This window comes from Lampetra fluviatilis, chromosome 59 (assembly GCF_964198595.1).
Source record: "Lampetra fluviatilis chromosome 59, kcLamFluv1.1, whole genome shotgun sequence".
Taxonomy (NCBI): Eukaryota; Metazoa; Chordata; class Hyperoartia; order Petromyzontiformes; family Petromyzontidae; genus Lampetra; species Lampetra fluviatilis.
Window position 1 is genome coordinate 8,584,373 of NC_136333.1, and position 21,052 is coordinate 8,605,424.

The 21,052-nt window shown below is 59.1% G+C and overlaps 1 protein-coding gene across 6 annotated transcripts in view; it reads left to right on the top strand.

The window, feature by feature from the left end:
- Window positions 1-15,952: 15,952 nt before the first annotated feature.
- LOC144950879 (CUGBP Elav-like family member 3-A) overlaps window positions 15,953-21,052 on the top strand; it is a 42,828-nt gene continuing 37,728 nt past the window's right edge. For 4 of the 6 annotated variants that reach the window (XM_078881042.1, XM_078881043.1, XM_078881041.1 and 1 more), the window contains exons 1-3: window positions 15,954-16,103; window positions 18,153-18,481; window positions 20,193-20,275. In XM_078881042.1, the coding sequence (XP_078737168.1) occupies window positions 18,202-18,481; window positions 20,193-20,275 (363 nt within the window). In that variant the 5' untranslated portion in view covers window positions 15,954-16,103; window positions 18,153-18,201. Of the gene's footprint in view, window positions 16,104-16,127; window positions 18,482-20,192; window positions 20,276-21,052 lie in introns of those variants that run through there. The other 2 variants (XM_078881045.1, XM_078881046.1) reach the window with 2 other exon arrangements.

The following is a 21,052-nucleotide window of genomic DNA, read 5'->3' on the forward strand; positions in this document are numbered from 1 at the left end:
ATAAAACGGGAGGTGTTAAGATGTTCACACACCGAATATAAAAGGTTTGCAAGGAGTCAAGTCTGCATTAGCCACACACGGTACTTGTGGCGAACATGCAAACGGACACGATCTGATGAAACTCGCCTCGTCCTCGTCTCAGCAGCGGTGTCACACCAGACGACACCAACAGGCGGGCAGCACAAGCGCTGTGCGCGTGTCAAGCGAGCTGGTAGTTCGGGGTGAGGCGTCACATCTGTGACAGGAGGCGGCGCAGCAAAGTGTGTGGACTCATCTCGATCAGTTCCAAACTCCCTGCTCCACTCTCCCTGCTCCACTCTCCCTGCTCCACTCTCCCTGCTCCACTCTCCCTGCTCCACTCTCCCTGCCCCACTCTCCCTGCCCCACTCTCCCTGCTCCACTCTCCCTGCTCCACACTCCCTGCCCCACACTCCCTGCCCCACACTCCCTGCTCCACTCTCCCTGCCCCACTCTCCCTGCTCCACTCTCCCTGCCCCACTCTCCCTGCTCCACTCTCCCTGCCCCACTCTCCCTGCCCCACTCTCCCTGCTCCACACTCCCTGCCCCACACTCCCTGCCCCACACTCCCTGCTCCACTCTCCCTGCCCCACTCTCCCTGCTCCACTCTCCCTGCCCCACTCTCCCTGCTCCACTCTCCCTGCCCCACTCTCCCTGCTCCACTCTCCCTGCCCCACTCTCCCTGCCCCACTCTCCCTGCTCCACTCTCCCTGCCCCACTCTCCCTGCCCCACTCTCCCTGCCCCACTCTCCCTGCTCCACACTCCCTGCCCCACTCTCCCTGCTCCACTCTCCCTGCCCCACACTCCCTGCTCCACACTCCCTGCTCCACTCTCCCTGCCCCACTCTCCCTGCCCCACTCTCCCTGCTCCACTCTCCCTGCTCCACTCTCCCTGCCCCACTCTCCCTGCCCCACTCTCCCTGCTCCACTCTCCCTGCTCCACACTCCCTGCCCCACACTCCCTGCCCCACACTCCCTGCTCCACTCTCCCTGCCCCACTCTCCCTGCTCCACTCTCCCTGCCCCACTCTCCCTGCTCCACTCTCCCTGCCCCACTCTCCCTGCCCCACTCTCCCTGCTCCACACTCCCTGCCCCACACTCCCTGCCCCACACTCCCTGCTCCACTCTCCCTGCCCCACTCTCCCTGCTCCACTCTCCCTGCCCCACTCTCCCTGCTCCACTCTCCCTGCCCCACTCTCCCTGCTCCACTCTCCCTGCCCCACTCTCCCTGCCCCACTCTCCCTGCTCCACTCTCCCTGCCCCACTCTCCCTGCCCCACTCTCCCTGCCCCACTCTCCCTGCTCCACACTCCCTGCCCCACTCTCCCTGCTCCACTCTCCCTGCCCCACACTCCCTGCCCCACACTCCCTGCTCCACACTCCCTGCTCCACTCTCCCTGCCCCACACTCCCTGCTCCACTCTCCCTGCTCCACTCTCCCTGCCCCACTCTCCCTGCTCCACTCTCCCTGCTCCACTCTCCCTGCCCCACTCTCCCTGCTCCACTCTCCCTGCCCCACTCTCCCTGCTCCACTCTCCCTGCTCCACTCTCCCTGCCCCACTCTCCCTGCCCCACTCTCCCTGCCCCACTCTCCCTGCTCCACTCTCCCTGCCCCACTCTCCCTGCCCCACACTCCCTGCTCCACTCTCCCTGCCCCACTCTCCCTGCTCCACTCTCCCTGCCCCACTCTCCCTGCTCCACTCTCCCTGCCCCACTCTCCCTGCTCCACTCTCCCTGCCCCACTCTCCCTGCTCCACTCTCCCTGCCCCACTCTCCCTGCCCCACTCTCCCTGCCCCACTCTCCCTGCTCCACACTCCCTGCCCCACTCTCCCTGCTCCACACTCCCTGCCCCACACTCCCTGCCCCACACTCCCTGCTCCACACTCCCTGCTCCACTCTCCCTGCCCCACACTCCCTGCTCCACTCTCCCTGCTCCACTCTCCCTGCCCCACTCTCCCTGCTCCACTCTCCCTGCTCCACTCTCCCTGCTCCACTCTCCCTGCCCCACTCTCCCTGCTCCACTCTCCCTGCCCCACTCTCCCTGCCCCACACTCCCTGCCCCACTCTCCCTGCTCCACTCTCCCTGCTCCACTCTCCCTGCTCCACTCTCCCTGCCCCACACTCCCTGCCCCACTCTCCCTGCTCCACACTCCCTGCCCCACACTCCCTGCCCCACACTCCCTGCTCCACACTCCCTGCCCCACTCTCCCTGCTCCACTCTCCCTGCTCCACTCTCCCTGCCCCACTCTCCCTGCCCCACTCTCCCTGCTCCACTCTCCCTGCCCCACTCTCCCTGCCCCACACTCCCTGCCCCACTCTCCCTGCTCCACTCTCCCTGCTCCACTCTCCCTGCTCCACTCTCCCTGCCCCACACTCCCTGCCCCACTCTCCCTGCTCCACACTCCCTGCCCCACACTCCCTGCCCCACTCTCCCTGCTCCACTCTCCCTGCCCCACTCTCCCTGCCCCACACTCCCTGCCCCACTCTCCCTGCTCCACTCTCCCTGCTCCACTCTCCCTGCTCCACTCTCCCTGCCCCACACTCCCTGCCCCACTCTCCCTGCTCCACACTCCCTGCCCCACACTCCCTGCCCCACACTCCCTGCCCCACTCTCCCTGCTCCACACTCCCTGCCCCACTCTCCCTGCCCCACTCTCCCTGCCCCACTCTCCCTGCTCCACACTCCCTGCCCCACACTCCCTGCCCCACACTCCCTGCTCCACACTCCCTGCCCCACACTCCCTGCCCCACTCTCCCTGCTCCACACTCCCTGCCCCACTCTCCCTGCCCCACTCTCCCTGCCCCACTCTCCCTGCCCCACACTCCCTGCCCCACTCTCCCTGCCCCACTCTCCCTGCTCCACTCTCCCTGCCCCACTCTCCCTGCTCCACTCTCCCTGCCCCACACTCCCTGCCCCACTCTCCCTGCTCCACTCTCCCTGCCCCACTCTCCCTGCCCCACTCTCCCTGCTCCACTCTCCCTGCTCCACTCTCCCTGCTCCACACTCCCTGCTCCACACTCCCTGCCCCACTCTCCCTGCTCCACTCTCCCTGCTCCACTCTCCCTGCTCCACTCTCCCTGCCCCACTCTCCCTGCTCCACACTCCCTGCCCCACACTCCCTGCCCCACTCTCCCTGCTCCACTCTCCCTGCCCCACTCTCCCTGCTCCACACTCCCTGCTCCACACTCCCTGCCCCACTCTCCCTGCTCCACTCTCCCTGCTCCACACTCCCTGCTCCACACTCCCTGCCCCACTCTCCCTGCTCCACACTCCCTGCCCCACACTCCCTGCCCCACTCTCCCTGCTCCACTCTCCCTGCCCCACACTCCCTGCTCCACTCTCCCTGCTCCACACTCCCTGCCCCACACTCCCTGCTCCACTCTCCCTGCTCCACACTCCCTGCCCCACACTCCCTGCTCCACTCTCCCTGCTCCACTCTCCCTGCCCCACACTCCCTGCTCCACACTCCCTGCCCCACTCTCCCTGCTCCACACTCCCTGCCCCACACTCCCTGCTCCACTCTCCCTGCTCCACTCTCCCTGCCCCACACTCCCTGCTCCACTCTCCCTGCTCCACTCTCCCTGCCCCACTCTCCCTGCTCCACTCTCCCTGCCCCACACTCCCTGCCCCACTCTCCCTGCTCCACTCTCCCTGCTCCACTCTCCCTGCCCCACACTCCCTGCTCCACTCTCCCTGCTCCACTCTCCCTGCCCCACTCTCCCTGCCCCACTCTCCCTGCCCCACACTCCCTGCCCCACTCTCCCTGCTCCACTCTCCCTGCCCCACACTCCCTGCTCCACTCTCCCTGCCCCACACTCCCTGCCCCACTCTCCCTGCTCCACTCTCCCTGCCCCACTCTCCCTGCCCCACACTCCCTGCCCCACTCTCCCTGCTCCACTCTCCCTGCCCCACACTCCCTGCTCCACTCTCCCTGCCCCACTCTCCCTGCTCCACACTCCCTGCCCCACTCTCCCTGCTCCACTCTCCCTGCCCCACTCTCCCTGCTCCACACTCCCTGCCCCACTCTCCCTGCCCCACACTCCCTGCTCCACTCTCCCTGCCCTACTCTCCCTGCTCCACTCTCCCTGCTCCACTCTCCCTGCTCCACTCTCCCTGCCCCACTCTCCCTGCTCCACACTCCCTGCCCCACTCTCCCTGCTCCACTCTCCCTGCTCCACTCTCCCTGCTCCACACTCCCTGCCCCACTCTCCCTGCTCCACTCTCCCTGCCCCACTCTCCCTGCTCCACTCTCCCTGCTCCACTCTCCCTGCTCCACTCTCCCTGCCCCACACTCCCTGCTCCACTCTCCCTGCTCCACTCTCCCTGCCCCACTCTCCCTGCTCCACTCTCCCTGCTCCACTCTCCCTGCTCCACTCTCCCTGCCCCACACTCCCTGCTCCACTCTCCCTGCTCCACTCTCCCTGCCCCACTCTCCCTGCTCCACTCTCCCTGCTCCACTCTCCCTGCCCCACTCTCCCTGCTCCACACTCCCTGCTCCACTCTCCCTGCTCCACTCTCCCTGCTCCACTCTCCCTGCTCCACTCTCCCTGCTCCACTCTCCCTGCCCCACTCTCCCTGCTCCACTCTCCCTGCTCCACACTCCCTGCTCCACACTCCCTGCCCCACACTCCCTGCTCCACTCTCCCTGCTCCACTCTCCCTGCTCCACTCTCCCTGCTCCACTCTCCCTGCTCCACTCTCCCTGCCCCACTCTCCCTGCCCCACTCTCCCTGCCCCACTCTCCCTGCTCCACACTCCCTGCCCCACTCTCCCTGCTCCACTCTCCCTGCTCCACTCTCCCTGCTCCACACTCCCTGCCCCACTCTCCCTGCTCCACTCTCCCTGCCCCACTCTCCCTGCCCCACACTCCCTGCTCCACTCTCCCTGCTCCACACTCCCTGCCCCACTCTCCCTGCTCCACTCTCCCTGCTCCACTCTCCCTGCTCCACACTCCCTGCTCCACACTCCCTGCCCCACTCTCCCTGCCCCACTCTCCCTGCTCCACTCTCCCTGCTCCACACTCCCTGCTCCACACTCCCTGCCCCACTCTCCCTGCTCCACTCTCCCTGCTCCACACTCCCTGCTCCACACTCCCTGCTCCACTCTCCCTGCTCCACTCTCCCTGCTCCACACTCCCTGCCCCACTCTCCCTGCCCCACTCTCCCTGCTCCACTCTCCCTGCCCCACTCTCCCTGCTCCACACTCCCTGCCCCACACTCCCTGCTCCACTCTCCCTGCTCCACTCTCCCTGCTCCACACTCCCTGCCCCACACTCCCTGCTCCACTCTCCCTGCTCCACTCTCCCTGCTCCACTCTCCCTGCCCCACTCTCCCTGCTCCACTCTCCCTGCTCCACTCTCCCTGCTCCACACTCCCTGCCCCACTCTCCCTGCTCCACTCTCCCTGCTCCACACTCCCTGCCCCACTCTCCCTGCCCCACACTCCCTGCTCCACTCTCCCTGCCCCACTCTCCCTGCTCCACACTCCCTGCCCCACACTCCCTGCTCCACACTCCCTGCCCCACTCTCCCTGCTCCACTCTCCCTGCCCCACTCTCCCTGCCCCACACTCCCTGCTCCACTCTCCCTGCCCCACTCTCCCTGCTCCACACTCCCTGCCCCACTCTCCCTGCTCCACTCTCCCTGCTCCACTCTCCCTGCCCCACACTCCCTGCCCCACTCTCCCTGCTCCACTCTCCCTGCTCCACTCTCCCTGCCCCACACTCCCTGCCCCACTCTCCCTGCTCCACTCTCCCTGCTCCACAGCCGTGGGCGGCTGTCTAGGAGGAGGCGTGTCCCTCTGCCAGGTCGAGGCACGTCAAGGAGGGAGGGCGGGAGTCGAGCTTCAAAAGAGGGAGATGGAGCAGATGGGGGGTAGGGGAGGGAGTGGGAGGAGACAGGGAGGGGTGAGGTAGAGGGGGGGATTGGAGGGAGATGGTGTTGGAGGGGTGAGGTAGAGGGGGGGATTGGAGGGAGATGGTGTTGGAGGGGTGAGGTAGAGGGGGGGATTGGAGGGAGATGGTGTTGGAGGGGTGAGGTAGAGGGGGGGATTGGAGGGAGATGGTGTTGGAGGGGTGAGGTAGAGGGGGGGGGATTGGAGGGAGATGGTGTTGGAGGGGTGAGGTAGAGGGGGGGATTGGAGGGAGATGGTGTTGGAGGGGTGAGGTAGAGGGGGGGATTGGAGGGAGATGGTGTTGGAGGGGTGGGGGGGATTGGAGGGAGATGGTGTTGGAGGGGTGAGGTAGAGGGGGGGATTGGAGGGAGATGGTGTTGGAGGGGTGAGGTAGAGGGGGGGGGATTGGAGGGAGATGGTGTTGGAGGGGTGAGGTAGAGGGGGGGGGATTGGAGGGAGATGGTGTTGGAGGGGTGAGGTAGAGGGGGGGATTGGAGGGAGATGGTGTTGGAGGGGTGAGGTAGAGGGGGGGGGATTGGAGGGAGATGGTGTTGGAGGGGTGAGGTAGAGGGGGGGTGTTGAAGGGAGATGGTGTTGGAGGGGTGAGGTAGAGGGGGGGGTTGAAGGGAGATGGTGTTGGAGGGGTGAGGTAGAGGGGGGGGGTTGAAGGGAGATGGTGTTGGAGGGGTGAGGTAGAGGGGGGGGGATTGGAGGGAGATGGTGTTGGAGGGGTGAGGTAGAGGGGGGGGGATTGAAGGGAGATGGTGTTGGAGGGGTGAGGTAGAGGGGGGGGGGTTGAAGGGAGATGGTGTTGGAGGGGTGAGGTAGAGGGGGGGGTGTTGAAGGGAGATGGTGTTGGAGGGGTGAGGTAGAGGGGGGGGGATTGGAGGGAGATGGTGTTGGAGGGGTGAGGTAGAGGGGGGGGGTTGAAGGGAGATGGTGTTGGAGGGGTGAGGTAGAGGGGGGGGGTTGAAGGGAGATGGTGTTGGAGGGGTGAGGTAGAGGGGGGGGTGTTGAAGGGAGATGGTGTTGGAGGGGTGAGGTAGAGGGGGGGGATTGGAGGGAGATGGTGTTGGAGGGGTGAGGTAGAGGGGGGGGTTGAAGGGAGATGGTGTTGGAGGGGTGAGGTAGAGGGGGGGGTGTTGAAGGGAGATGGTGTTGGAGGGGTGAGGTAGAGGGGGGGGGGTTGAAGGGAGATGGTGTTGGAGGGGTGAGGTAGAGGGGGGGGGTTGAAGGGAGATGGTGTTGGAGGGGTGAGGTAGAGGGGGGGGGTGTTGAAGGGAGATGGTGTTGGAGGGGTGAGGTAGAGGGGGGGATTGGAGGGAGATGGTGTTGGAGGGGTGAGGTAGAGGGGGGGGTTGAAGGGAGATGGTGTTGGAGGGGTGAGGTAGAGGGGGGGTTGAAGGGAGATGGTGTTGGAGGGGTGAGGTAGAGGGGGGGGGTTGGAGGGAGATGGTGTTGGAGGGGTGAGGTAGAGGGGGGGGGGGATTGGAGGGAGATGGTGTTGGAGGGGTAAGGTAGAGGGGGGGGTTGAAGGGAGATGGTGTTGGAGGGGTGAGGTAGAGGGGGGGGGTTGGAGGGAGATGGTGTTGGAGGGGTGAGGTAGAGGGGGGGGTTGAAGGGAGATGGTGTTGGAGGGGTGAGGTAGAGGGGGGGTTGAAGGGAGATGGTGTTGGAGGGGTGAGGTAGAGGGGGGGGGATTGGAGGGAGATGGTGTTGGAGGGGTGAGGTAGAGGGGGGGGTTGGAGGGAGATGGTGTTGGAGGGGTGAGGTAGAGGGGGGGGGGGTTGGAGGGAGATGGTGTTGGAGGGGTGAGGTAGAGGGGGGGGATTGGAGGGAGATGGTGTTGGAGGGGTGAGGTAGAGGGGGGGTTGAAGGGAGATGGTGTTGGAGGGGTGAGGTAGAGGGGGGGTTGAAGGGAGATGGTGTTGGAGGGGTGAGGTAGAGGGGGGGGGGATTGGAGGGAGATGGTGTTGGAGGGGTGAGGTAGAGGGGGGGTTGGAGGGAGATGGTGTTGGAGGGGTGAGGTAGAGGGGGGGGGGGTTGGAGGGAGATGGTGTTGGAGGGGTGAGGTAGAGGGGGGGATTGGAGGGAGATGGTGTTGGAGGGGTGAGGTAGAGGGGGGGGGTTGAAGGGAGATGGTGTTGGAGGGGTGAGGTAGAGGGGGGGGGATTGAAGGGAGATGGTGTTGGAGGGGTGAGGTAGAGGGGGGGGGGATTGGAGGGAGATGGTGTTGGAGGGGTGAGGTAGAGGGGGGGGTTGAAGGGAGATGGTGTTGGAGGGGTGAGGTAGAGGGGGGGGATTGGAGGGAGATGGTGTTGGAGGGGTGAGGTAGAGGGGGGGGGGTTGAAGGGAGATGGTGTTGGAGGGGTGAGGTAGAGGGGGGGGGGTTGAAGGGAGATGGTGTTGGAGGGGTGAGGTAGAGGGGGGGGGGATTGGAGGGAGATGGTGTTGGAGGGGTGAGGTAGAGGGGGGGGGGTTGAAGGGAGATGGTGTTGGAGGGGTGAGGTAGAGGGGGGGATTGGAGGGAGATGGTGTTGGAGGGGTGAGGTAGAGGGGGGGGGTTGAAGGGAGATGGTGTTGGAGGGGTGAGGTAGAGGGGGGGGGGTTGAAGGGAGATGGTGTTGGAGGGGTGAGGTAGAGGGGGGGGGGATTGGAGGGAGATGGTGTTGGAGGGGTGAGGTAGAGGGGGGGGGGTTGAAGGGAGATGGTGTTGGAGGGGTGAGGTAGAGGGGGGGGATTGGAGGGAGATGGTGTTGGAGGGGTGAGGTAGAGGGGGGGGGGGTTGAAGGGAGATGGTGTTGGAGGGGTGAGGTAGAGGGGGGGGGGTTGAAGGGAGATGGTGTTGGAGGGGTGAGGTAGAGGGGGGGGGGGGTTGAAGGGAGATGGTGTTGGAGGGGTGAGGTAGAGGGGGGGGATTGGAGGGAGATGGTGTTGGAGGGGTGAGGTAGAGGGGGGGGGGGTTGAAGGGAGATGGTGTTGGAGGGGTGAGGTAGAGGGGGGGGGGGGTGAAGGGAGATGGTGTTGGAGGGGTGAGGTAGAGGGGGGGGGGATTGGAGGGAGATGGTGTTGGAGGGGTGAGGTAGAGGGGGGGGGGGTTGAAGGGAGATGGTGTTGGAGGGGTGAGGTAGAGGGGGGGGGGTTGAAGGGAGATGGTGTTGGAGGGGTGAGGTAGAGGGGGGGGGGTTGAAGGGAGATGGTGTTGGAGGGGTGAGGTAGAGGGGGGGTGTTGAAGGGAGATGGTGTTGGAGGGGTGAGGTAGAGGGGGGGGATTGGAGGGAGATGGTGTTGGAGGGGTGAGGTAGAGGGGGGGGGTTGAAGGGAGATGGTGTTGGAGGGGTGAGGTAGAGGGGGGGGTTGAAGGGAGATGGTGTTGGAGGGGTGAGGTAGAGGGGGGGGGGATTGGAGGGAGATGGTGTTGGAGGGGTGAGGTAGAGGGGGGGGGATTGGAGGGAGATGGTGTTGGAGGGGTGAGGTAGAGGGGGGGGGATTGAAGGGAGATGGTGTTGGAGGGGTGAGGTAGAGGGGGGGGGTTGGAGGGAGATGGTGTTGGAGGGGTGAGGTAGAGGGGGGGGGGGATTGGAGGGAGATGGTGTTGGAGGGGTAAGGTAGAGGGGGGGTTGAAGGGAGATGGTGTTGGAGGGGTGAGGTAGAGGGGGGGGTTGGAGGGAGATGGTGTTGGAGGGGTGAGGTAGAGGGGGGGGTTGAAGGGAGATGGTGTTGGGAGGGGTGAGGTAGAGGGGGGGGGGATTGGAGGGAGATGGTGTTGGAGGGGTAAGGTAGAGGGGGGGGGTTGGAGGGAGATGGTGTTGGAGGGGTGAGGTAGAGGGGGGGTTGAAGGGAGATGGTGTTGGAGGGGTGAGGTAGAGGGGGGGGGGTTGAAGGGAGATGGTGTTGGAGGGGTGAGGTAGAGGGGGGGGGTTGGAGGGAGATGGTGTTGGAGGGGTGAGGTAGAGGGGGGGTTGAAGGGAGATGGTGTTGGAGGGGTGAGGTAGAGGGGGGGGTTGAAGGGAGATGGTGTTGGAGGGGTGAGGTAGAGGGGGGGGGATTGGAGGGAGATGGTGTTGGAGGGGTGAGGTAGAGGGGGGGTTGGAGGGAGATGGTGTTGGAGGGGTGAGGTAGAGGGGGGGGGGTTGGAGGGAGATGGTGTTGGAGGGGTGAGGTAGAGGGGGGGGATTGGAGGGAGATGGTGTTGGAGGGGTGAGGTAGAGGGGGGGGGTTGAAGGGAGATGGTGTTGGAGGGGTGAGGTAGAGGGGGGGGGGATTGAAGGGAGATGGTGTTGGAGGGGTGAGGTAGAGGGGGGGGGGATTGGAGGGAGATGGTGTTGGAGGGGTGAGGTAGAGGGGGGGGTTGAAGGGAGATGGTGTTGGAGGGGTGAGGTAGAGGGGGGGATTGGAGGGAGATGGTGTTGGAGGGGTGAGGTAGAGGGGGGGGGGGGTTGAAGGGAGATAGTGTTGGAGGGGTGAGGTAGAGGGGGGGGGGGTTGAAGGGAGATGGTGTTGGAGGGGTGAGGTAGAGGGGGGGGGATTGGAGGGAGATGGTGTTGGAGGGGTGAGGTAGAGGGGGGGGGGGTTGAAGGGAGATGGTGTTGGAGGGGTGAGGTAGAGGGGGGGGATTGGAGGGAGATGGTGTTGGAGGGGTGAGGTAGAGGGGGGGGGGTTGAAGGGAGATGGTGTTGGAGGGGTGAGGTAGAGGGGGGGGGGTTGAAGGGAGATGGTGTTGGAGGGGTGAGGTAGAGGGGGGGGGGGTTGAGGGAGATGGTGTTGGAGGGGTGAGGTAGAGGGGGGGTGTTGAAGGGAGATGGTGTTGGAGGGGTGAGGTAGAGGGGGGGGATTGGAGGGAGATGGTGTTGGAGGGGTGAGGTAGAGGGGGGGGGTTGAAGGGAGATGGTGTTGGAGGGGTGAGGTAGAGGGGGGGTTGAAGGGAGATGGTGTTGGAGGGGTGAGGTAGAGGGGGGGGGGATTGGAGGGAGATGGTGTTTGAGGGGTGAGGTAGAGGGGGGGGGATTGAAGGGAGATGGTGTTGGAGGGGTGAGGTAGAGGGGGGGGGTTGGAGGGAGATGGTGTTGGAGGGGTGAGGTAGAGGGGGGGGGGGATTGGAGGGAGATGGTGTTGGAGGGGTAAGGTAGAGGGGGGGGTTGAAGGGAGATGGTGTTGGAGGGTGAGGTAGAGGGGGGGGGGTTGGAGGGAGATGGTGTTGGAGGGGTGAGGTAGAGGGGGGGTTGAAGGGAGATGGTGTTGGAGGGGTGAGGTAGAGGGGGGGTTGAAGGGAGATGGTGTTGGAGGGGTGAGGTAGAGGGGGGGTTGAAGGGAGATGGTGTTGGAGGGGTGAGGTAGAGGGGGGGGGGGGGTTGAAGGGAGATGGTGTTGGAGGGGTGAGGTAGAGGGGGGGGGGTTGGAGGGAGATGGTGTTGGAGGGGTGAGGTAGAGGGGGGGGTTGAAGGGAGATGGTGTTGGAGGGGTAAGGTAGAGGGGGGGTTGAAGGGAGATGGTGTTGGAGGGGTGAGGTAGAGGGGGGGGGGGTTGAAGGGAGATGGTGTTGGAGGGGTGAGGTAGAGGGGGGGGGGGTTGGAGGGAGATGGTGTTGGAGGGGTGAGGTAGAGGGGGGGATTGGAGGGAGATGGTGTTGGAGGGGAGTGATGGAGGTGAGATGCAGGGAGGGGGCGAAGACGACTGCGTGTCAGTCACCGCTCTCTGGCCGCCCAAGGAGTCGGAGTCGAGGGCAAGCTGTGGAGCAGGTTGCACGGGGCGTGAGGGGAGACGCAGAGAGACGAGAGATGGAGACGATCACCGTCATCATCGCGTGGCGCATTCAGATGCCGCTCCTGCGGCCGTCTGGAACGCGCTCTTACTTGGGAAGCCGCTGCGAGCTGTGATGCACTTTTAAATAATCATCATCATCGATAATGACAAACTCGCGCATTTAGAACTGCTGACTGTGGTGTTTAAATTGTTGTCCTTCACCTCCCCGCACCTCATATTACCGCGGTTGGCCACGTACCGTGCGAAAGAAGTTCAACATACATACAACATACGTGTAACATACATGCACGTGAACAACCAAAGTCGATCCGAGAAGAATCGATTCGAGATCGGTGTAGTGAGCGTTCGGAATCGATTCTCTCTTTGTTTCCCCACGAATTGGGAATCGACTCCAACTCCCTCGATCGATCCCCAATCTGGAATGGACATTGGAGTCTGCCATCGTGAATGTTCTGCCCTACGGAGTTTGTATTGAACTAATTCAGTGATTTGGGTCAGGTTCACTGCAATCTTGAGGTGAAGAGATGCATTACTCGTGCGAGGTGGTTAGTTTACTTATAATAATGTATTGGTGGCTATTGTCATAACTTTATTGTTAGGCGTTCAATACATTGACGTAATGTCCATATCCTAAGGTATGTGATGAACATGCAGGTACCACAACATATGGATAACCTTCCGTTAATGTTTATTATGTGACTGTATATGCAGTAGCTAGTTTATATCGCTTAATTATTAAATTGCTGGTGCATAATTATTAATGCAGCTACAATTAAAAACAAAGGCGTTGTTTGAGAATGCGTTTGGAGAGTAAAGGGGGGGGGGGGGGTGGAATCGGAATCGCAATGTACATCGATTTAAGGATTCCCGAGATCCGATCAGATTTTGGAATCGACCCCAAATATCTTGGGATCGGCCATCTCGACTTCGAGACAAAGATCCCCCGCGTAGCCTTAACAGACTGTTAGAGAAAGTGCTGTTAGCGAGCACCTATAGCGGCCGGAACGGCATACGATGGGGTGGTTGGTCAGCACCACGCCCGACCGCCTTTGTCTTCCCAGTGGCGATGTTTACAAACCCAACCAGGTATTCAATTACGGCTGAGTCGACCTAGGGGAGGCCCAGGACGGGTTCAGATAATCGCCACCGGTGTTGTCCGTGAGCGGGATCGAACTCGGGTCGCCGGGTTCGTAGCGCTGCACGCGAACCGCTACACTATCGCTCCCCCCCACACACAGACAGACACAGACTTAGAGACAAAGACACACACAGACTTAGAGACAAAGACACAGACCCAGAGACAAAGAGACACACAGACTTAGAGACACACACAGACTTAGAGACAAAGACACACACAGACTTAGAGACAAAGACACAGACCCAGAGACAAAGAGACACACAGACTTAGAGACACACACAGACTTAGAGACACAGACACACACAGACTTAGACACACACACAGACTTAGAGACACACACAGACTTAGAGACACACACAGACTTAGAGACACACACAGACTTAGACACACACACAGGCTTAGATACACAGACACAGACTTAGAAACACACACAGACTTAGAGACACAGACACACACAGACTTAGAGACACACAGACTTAGACACACACACAGACTTAGAGACACAGACACACACAGACTTAGAGACACACACAGACTTAGACACACAGACTTAGAGACACACACAGACTTAGAGACAAGGACACACACACACCTAGAGACACAGACACACACAGGCACACGCTGGCTGTACGAGGGGGCGCAGGCGGTGGCAGTGATTCTCCGTTACCAAGGAGACGAGTTGAGGAGCCAGAATAAAGAGCGGTGTCCATGGTAACCGGAGGCACACGCGCAGCCCGTGGGTGGGTGGGTGGGGGCTGGGGGGAATGTGTAATCCGCGTGTGAGTGTGAATGTGCATGGCACCTGGTCTGGAGTGATTGGAAGAGAAGCGACGCTCACAACAACGAGTGGAGCGCCGGATGGATAAAGCGCAGCAAGTTGGCACAGTAGGGGGCACAGGTGGTGCATCGGCCAGTCATCTCAGTCATCTCAAGTCAGTCGACCCATGGCACCTGCTGGGTCTGCCCGTGACCTCCTGCCAGCGGCCGTTCGACACTTTACATGGCCACAACGTGCACATTGCCTGGCAAAAGCCACAACGTGCACATTGCCTGGCAAAAGCGTCGTAGTGACGTCACCACCATTTAATGGCGGTTGATGATGTTGTGTGTGAATATGTATATGAGTGTATGCGTGTGTGAATGCGTATGGTGGTGGTGGTGGTAGCGGTTAGTGCGCTACGCTACGAACCCGGCGACCCGAGATTGATTTTCGCTCACGACCAACACTACTGGCTATTATCTGAACTGGTCATGGACTTCCCCGAGGCTGACTCAGCCTCAAATTAGTACCTGATGCGGTGTGTAAAAACATCACCACTGGGGAGACAAAGGCCGTCCGGCGTCGTGCTGGCCACCCAGCCCCTTATGTACCGTGCCGGCCTTCATAGGTGCTACCCGCTAACAGTACGTGTCCCCATAAGTCTGTCGAGGCTATACAGGGGATCTTTGTGTGTGTGGAGCGGTAGTGTCGCGTTTCGCGCGCTGCGCTATGAACCTGACGACCATAGTTCGATTCCCACTCACGGCGCTACAACCGGTCTTGGGCCTCCCCTAGGTCGACTTAGCCTCAAATGAGTACCTGGCACGATGTGAAAACATCGCCATTGGGGAGACAAAGGCGGCCGGGAATGAACCTGGCGACCCCACCTCATCGCTTGCTGAGCCGGCCTTAATAGCTGCTCACTGACAGAAATTTCCCCACAAGTCTGTTGAGGCTATACGGGGGATGTTTGTCTCCATGTGTGTGTGAGTCTCTTAATAGGTCTCTGCGTGGGACCGTTTGTGCGAGTCTGTGTGCATTGATGCGAGTCTGTGTGCATTGATGCGAGTCTGTGTGCGTTGATGCGAGTCTGTGTGTGTGTCTCTGATTGTCACTGTACATCGGTGTGTGCGGGCGCCACGGTGCGCGATGTTCACTCCCTCGCCTGGTCTACAGGAGGTCGTGGGTTCGATCCCGACCCTGACGCCTGCTACTGTATATTTGGAGTTTGCGTGTCTCTCTCTCTTATCATCATCAGGGTGGCTAGGAGATGTTAACTACCTCGCCTGGTATACAGGAGGTCGTGGGTTCGATCCCGACCCTGACGCCTGCTTTATACGTGGAGTCTGCGTGCCTCTCTCTCTCGCTGTCTCCCCGTGGTCGCGTGGATTTTTCTCCGGGGTCCTCCGGTTTTTCCCTCAACATTTAGAAACATAAATTCAGAGTATTTGGCTGCTGCTATAAATGTCCACGTGACGATGAACCCCTTCGTTAAGCTCTCATTTGTGATATCTAGGTCGCTCCTGAAAAAAAAACTAGATAGCTCCGTGGTGGGGCCTTACCTGGTAAAATAAAAACGATTGTCTCTCTCTGGGTGTCTGTGTGTGGCCCCTTTGTGACACCGGTCTTACAATTCCCGTTTAATCGCGGGCTCTCTGCGAATCATTAACTTCAGACTTAGTCTGGCCCAATCCAAACCCACTCTCTTATCTCTCTCGCCCCCCTCTCTCTCTCGCCCGTCTCCATCCATCTGTCACTCTTCAAATACAAATCCGCGTGGCGCCTCAGCAAAAACAAAGGTCCCCCGTGTAGCCTTTGAACAGACTGGCAAGGCAAGTGCTGTTGGATATAACGTCTACTGTATCTTTAAGGCCGGCACGACTCACACGAAGGGATAGTGTGGCCGCCAAAAAAGCAACGCCTGGCCGCCTTTGTCTCCCCAGTGCCGTTGCTTTCGCACCACACCGGGTACTTATTTGAGGCTGAGTCGACCTAGGGAAGGCCCAGGGCCGGTTGAGATAATAATCACTGTCCATTAAGCCACACACACAGCAGTCGGCTGCTGTCCTGGTGTTGTCACGTAGAGTACAATATTGGCACGTACTGTACGTGTGGATCACGTGATCTGGGTACGTTCAGCACCCTGGACAGCGACAGACACGGACGCACAGGAGCAGAGGGAGTGTTGGGCGCGTGGGGTGTGAGTGTGTGTCGACGTTGTCTGTGTGTCTGGCTCTGGGGAGTGTAGCGGATAGTGAGCTACATTACTAACTCGGCAGAGACCCGAGTTCGATTCCCGTTCACGGCCATCAACACCAGTCTCGATCTTCTGAACCGGCACTGGGCCTTCTCCTAGGTCGACTCAGCCTCAAATGAGTACCTGGTGTGATGTGCAAACATCACCACTGGGGAGACAAAGGCGTCCAGGCGTGGTGCTGGCCACTCACCCCCTCGTGTGCCGGGCCTGCCTTCATAGATGCTGCTGCTACTCGCGAACAGCACTTGCCCCCAACAGAGTGCTAAAAGGCTACACGGGGTACCTTTGTCTTGGTCTCGATTTAATAGAGCGGGGCTATGACGTCACAGCGCACACAGAGGAGAGCGAGGCGCGTGTGTGGTGCCGAGCGTGTACGCGAGTGTGTTACATCCACTGTAATGAATAATGTGTATTCGTATATATGTAGATGTTCGTTTGTGTGTGCGCGTTAAAGTGGGTAACGTGCAGCTAGGGAGCGTGGTGGTTTAGAGAGTGTGGTGGCGATAGAGAGATACAAGAGAGAAACATAGAGAGAGTGTTATAGTCGAGCTAAAGAGAGATAGACAAAGAGAGTGTTATAGTAGAGCTCGACAGAGAGACAGCGATAGAGAGAGAGAGTGATCGTGTTATAGTGGAGCCAGAGAGAGACACACACAGGATAGAGAGGTAGAGTGATCGTGATATAGTGGAGCCAGAGAGAGACACACACAGGATAGAGAGAGTGATCGTGTTATCTTGGAGCCAGAGAGAGATGCTGAGACTCGCCTGATTGTCGTGGAGACAGCTCGTGTGGAAAGACGGGAGACGTAGACACACAGACGACACGCGACTCCACCCACTCAGACAGACACGGACAGACACACAGACACCAACACACACGTGTGTATACATAGACAGACGCACAGATATACAGACAGAGACGCGCACGCACTCAGACACACAGACTCATACAGAGATAGACGCACACACACACACACTCACACAGAGATAGACTCACATAGAGATAGACTCCCACACAGATAGACTCACACACAGACTCCCACACAGACTCACACAGAGATAGACTCACACACAGACTCACACAGAGATAGACTCACACACAGACTCCCACACAGACTCACACAGAGATAGACTCACACACAGACTCACACAGACTCACACACACAGACTCACACACACAGACTCACACACAGACTCACACAGAGATAGACTCACACACAGACTCACACAGAGATAGACTCACACAGACTCACACACAGACTCACACACAGACTCACACAGAGATAGACTCACACATAGATAGACTCACACAGAGACTCACACACAGACTCACACACAGACTCACACACAGACTCACACAGAGATAGACTCACACACAGACTCACACATAGATAGACTCACACACACAGACTCACACAGAGATAGACTCACACACACAGACTCACACACAGACTCACACAGAGATAGACTCACACACAGACTCACACAGAGATAGACTCACACACAGACTCACACACAGACTCACACACAGACTCACATAGAGATAGACTCACACACCGACTCCCACACAGACTCACACAGAGATAGACTCACACACAGACTCATACACAGACTCACACACAGACTCACATATAGATAGACTCGCACACAGACTCCCACACAGACTAACACAGACTCATACACAGACTCACACACAGACTCACATATAGATAGACTCACACACATACTCACACAAATTAACACACTCACACAACCTCACGAACGCACACTCACAGATATTGACGCTTACTAACACACTCACAAAGAGACTCATAGACACTCACTCACTCACACTCACTCACTCACTCACACTCACTCACTGACACTCACTGACACTCACTCACACTCACTGACACTCACACTCACTCACACTCACTCACTCACACTCACTCACACTCACTCACACTCACTCACTGACACTCACTCACACTCACTGACACTGACACTCACTCACACTCACTGACACTCACTCACTCACTCTCACTCACTGACACTCACTCACACTCACTGACACTCACTCACACTCACTGACACTCACTCACACTCACTGACACTCACTCACACTCACTCACTGACACTCACTCACTGACACTCACTGACACTCACTCACACTCACTCACACTCACAGACACTCACACTCACTCACAGACACTCACACTCACTCACAGACACTCACACTCACTCACAGATACTCACACTCACTCACACTCACTAACTCACACTCACTAACTCACACTCACTCACTCACACTCGCCTCTCCGGGTATCGCGATATCCGTGCTCTTCTTAGCCCCGCGTGCTTCGCTTGGAGGGGTGGGGGTCCGTGGGGGGAGGTCGCGATGCTCGGTGCCTGCAACAACAACAGCAACAACAACAACAGCAACAACAACAACAGCAACAGCTGCGTCAACAGCCCGGTGAACGGCGCCGCCGCCGCCGGGGGCCTGCTGGGGCCCCCCTCCCCGCGGGAGGCGGCGAGCGATGGGCACGCAGTGAAGCTCTTCGTGGGACAGATCCCCAGGCACCTGGGCGAGGCGGAGCTGGGGTCGATCTTCGGCGAGTTCGGAGCCATCCGCGAGCTCAGCGTGCTCAAGGACAGATACACGGGGCTCCACAAGGGTGAGTGTGGGTGGGTCAGTGAGTGCGGGTGAGTGAGAGTAGGTGTGGATGCGTGCGGGTGAGTGGGTGAGTGTGAACTCACCGCACTCAAGGACATACACACACGGGGCTGTGTTTTGGTGGGTGAGTGTGGTGGGTGGAGAGCGGTGGTGCAGCGGTTAGCGCGCTGCGCTACGAACCTGGCGACCCGAGTTCGATTCTTGCTCACGGCCAACACCAGTGACGATTATCTGAACCGGTCATGGGCCTCCCCTAGATCGACTCAGCCTCAAGTGAGTACCTAGTTCTGTGTGTAAACATCGCCACTCGGGAGACAAAGGCGGTCGGGCGTTGTGCTGGCCACCCACCCCCTGCCGGCCTTTATAGGTGCTGCTACTGGCTAACAACACTTGTACCAACATACCGCTGAAGGCTATACGGTGGATCTTTGTCTTTGGGTTGTATTTGTGCGGCTTGTCAACATTCATCGCTGTGGAGGCAGCAGCGGGGGGTTGGTGGATCACACAGACGGCGCTGTTGTGGAACGTCCTGTTGTGGAACTTCCTGTTGTGGAACTTCCTGTTGTGGAACTTCCTGTTGTGGAACTTCCTGTTGTGGAACTTCCTGTTGTCGAACTTCCTGTTGTGGAACTTCCTGTTGTGGAACTTGCTCCCTTCGCGCCGTGGGTGAGCGGCCAGGAGAAGCTGCCCCCCTGCCAGGAGGAGGCGGTTAGAGCAACAACGACTCCACCTGTTCCGTCGGTAGAGGCATCGAGTGTTTCCCCCTCGCTCATACGTGTGGGGTTTCTCCGTATGCTCCGGTTTCCACCCCCCACGTGTATAAACCTCTCACTCATTGTGCCGATACCAACTTGAGAATATATGGAGGGCCCCAGAGCTTGGACAATCGTCGGTCGCGCCGGCTCCTCACCAGCACCACGTGACTGCTGCTGCCTTCCCGCTCCTCGTCTGTGGTTCCTATTCCTGGAGCCTCTGAGTCGTCCTCTCTCTCTGAGTCGTCCTCTCTCTCTGAGTCGTCCTCTCTCTCTCAGAGTCGTCCTCTCTCTCTCAGAGTCGTCCTCTCTCTCTCAGAGTCGTCCTCTCTCTCTGAGTCGTCCTCTCTCTCTGAGTCGTCCTCTCTCTCTGAGTCGTCCTCTCTCTCTGAGTCGTCCTCTCTCTTTCTCAGAGTCGTCCTCTCTCTCTGAGTCGTCCTCTCTCTCTGAGTCGTCCTCTCTCTGAGTCGTCCTCTCTCTCTGAGTCGTCCTCTCTCTCTGAGTCGTCCTCTCTCTCTGAGTCGTCCTCTCTCTTTCTCAGAGTCGTCCTCTCTCTCTGAGTCGTCCTCTCTCTCTGAGTCGTCCTCTCTCTGAGTCGTCCTCTCTCTGAGTCGCCCTCTCTCTCTCTCAGAGTCGTCCTCTCTCTCTCTGAGTCGTCCTCTCTCTCCCTACGAGAACGATTGTTGACCCCTGTGTGACAGTGGCGGCGCTGCCTTACGAGTTGATATGGTTGCTATTATTGTTGTTGTATTGTTCTTGTTGGTGTGTTGTTGTGATTGTTGTTGTCCTTGTTGTTATTATTATTGTGTTGTTATTATTGCCGTTGTATTGTTGTATGCTATTGTTGTTATTGTTGTGTTGTTCTTGTTGTCATTGCTGTTGTTATTGTTATTATGTTGTTGTTAATATTGTTGTCATTGTTGTTTTGTTATTATTGTGTTGTTCTTTGTGTTGTGTCAGGGTGCGCCTTTCTCACATACTGCTCAAGGGAATCTGCAATCAAAGCGCAAACCGCGCTGCATGAACAAAAGACGCTACCTGGGGTGAGAGAACCAATACACACACATACATATATACATACACACACATACACGCACATATACATACATACACACATACATACACACACATATACATACACACATATATACATACACACATACATACACACACATATATACATACACACACATATATACATACACACACATACATACATATACACACATACATACACACACACATATACATACACACACATACACACACATACATACACACACATACATATACATACATACACACATACATACACACACACATATACATACACACACATACATACACAACAACAACCACCATTCGCCACTAAGTGGCGGTGACGTCACCACGATGCTTGTGCCAGGCCAAGTGCACCTTGAGGCCACGTGAAGTGTCGAACGCCCGCTGGCAGGAGGTCACGGGGCAGACCCAGCAGGTGCCACGGGTCGCCTGACTGAGATGACTGGGCCAGACATCAGCTGTGCCCCCTACTGTGCCAACTTGCTGCGTTTAAGCCGCTCGGTGCTCCGCTCGTTGTGAGCGTCGCTCCTCTGCCCTCCGTTGTTGCTGGAGAGCGACTGCCTCCAACTGCGCTTTAGCAGCGTAGCCCACTAGCCTGCTTCTTCTCCTCATCCACAAAGGCCGATCTTGACACCGCTGGTACTCGTCATCTCTTCTCTCGCCCGCACACACACAGACACGCACCACGGTAGCAGCGGAGCTGTAGTAGCACTACTCAAGAGGCGAGTGCGGAGTCACCCGCTAAAGCGGTGTTACCA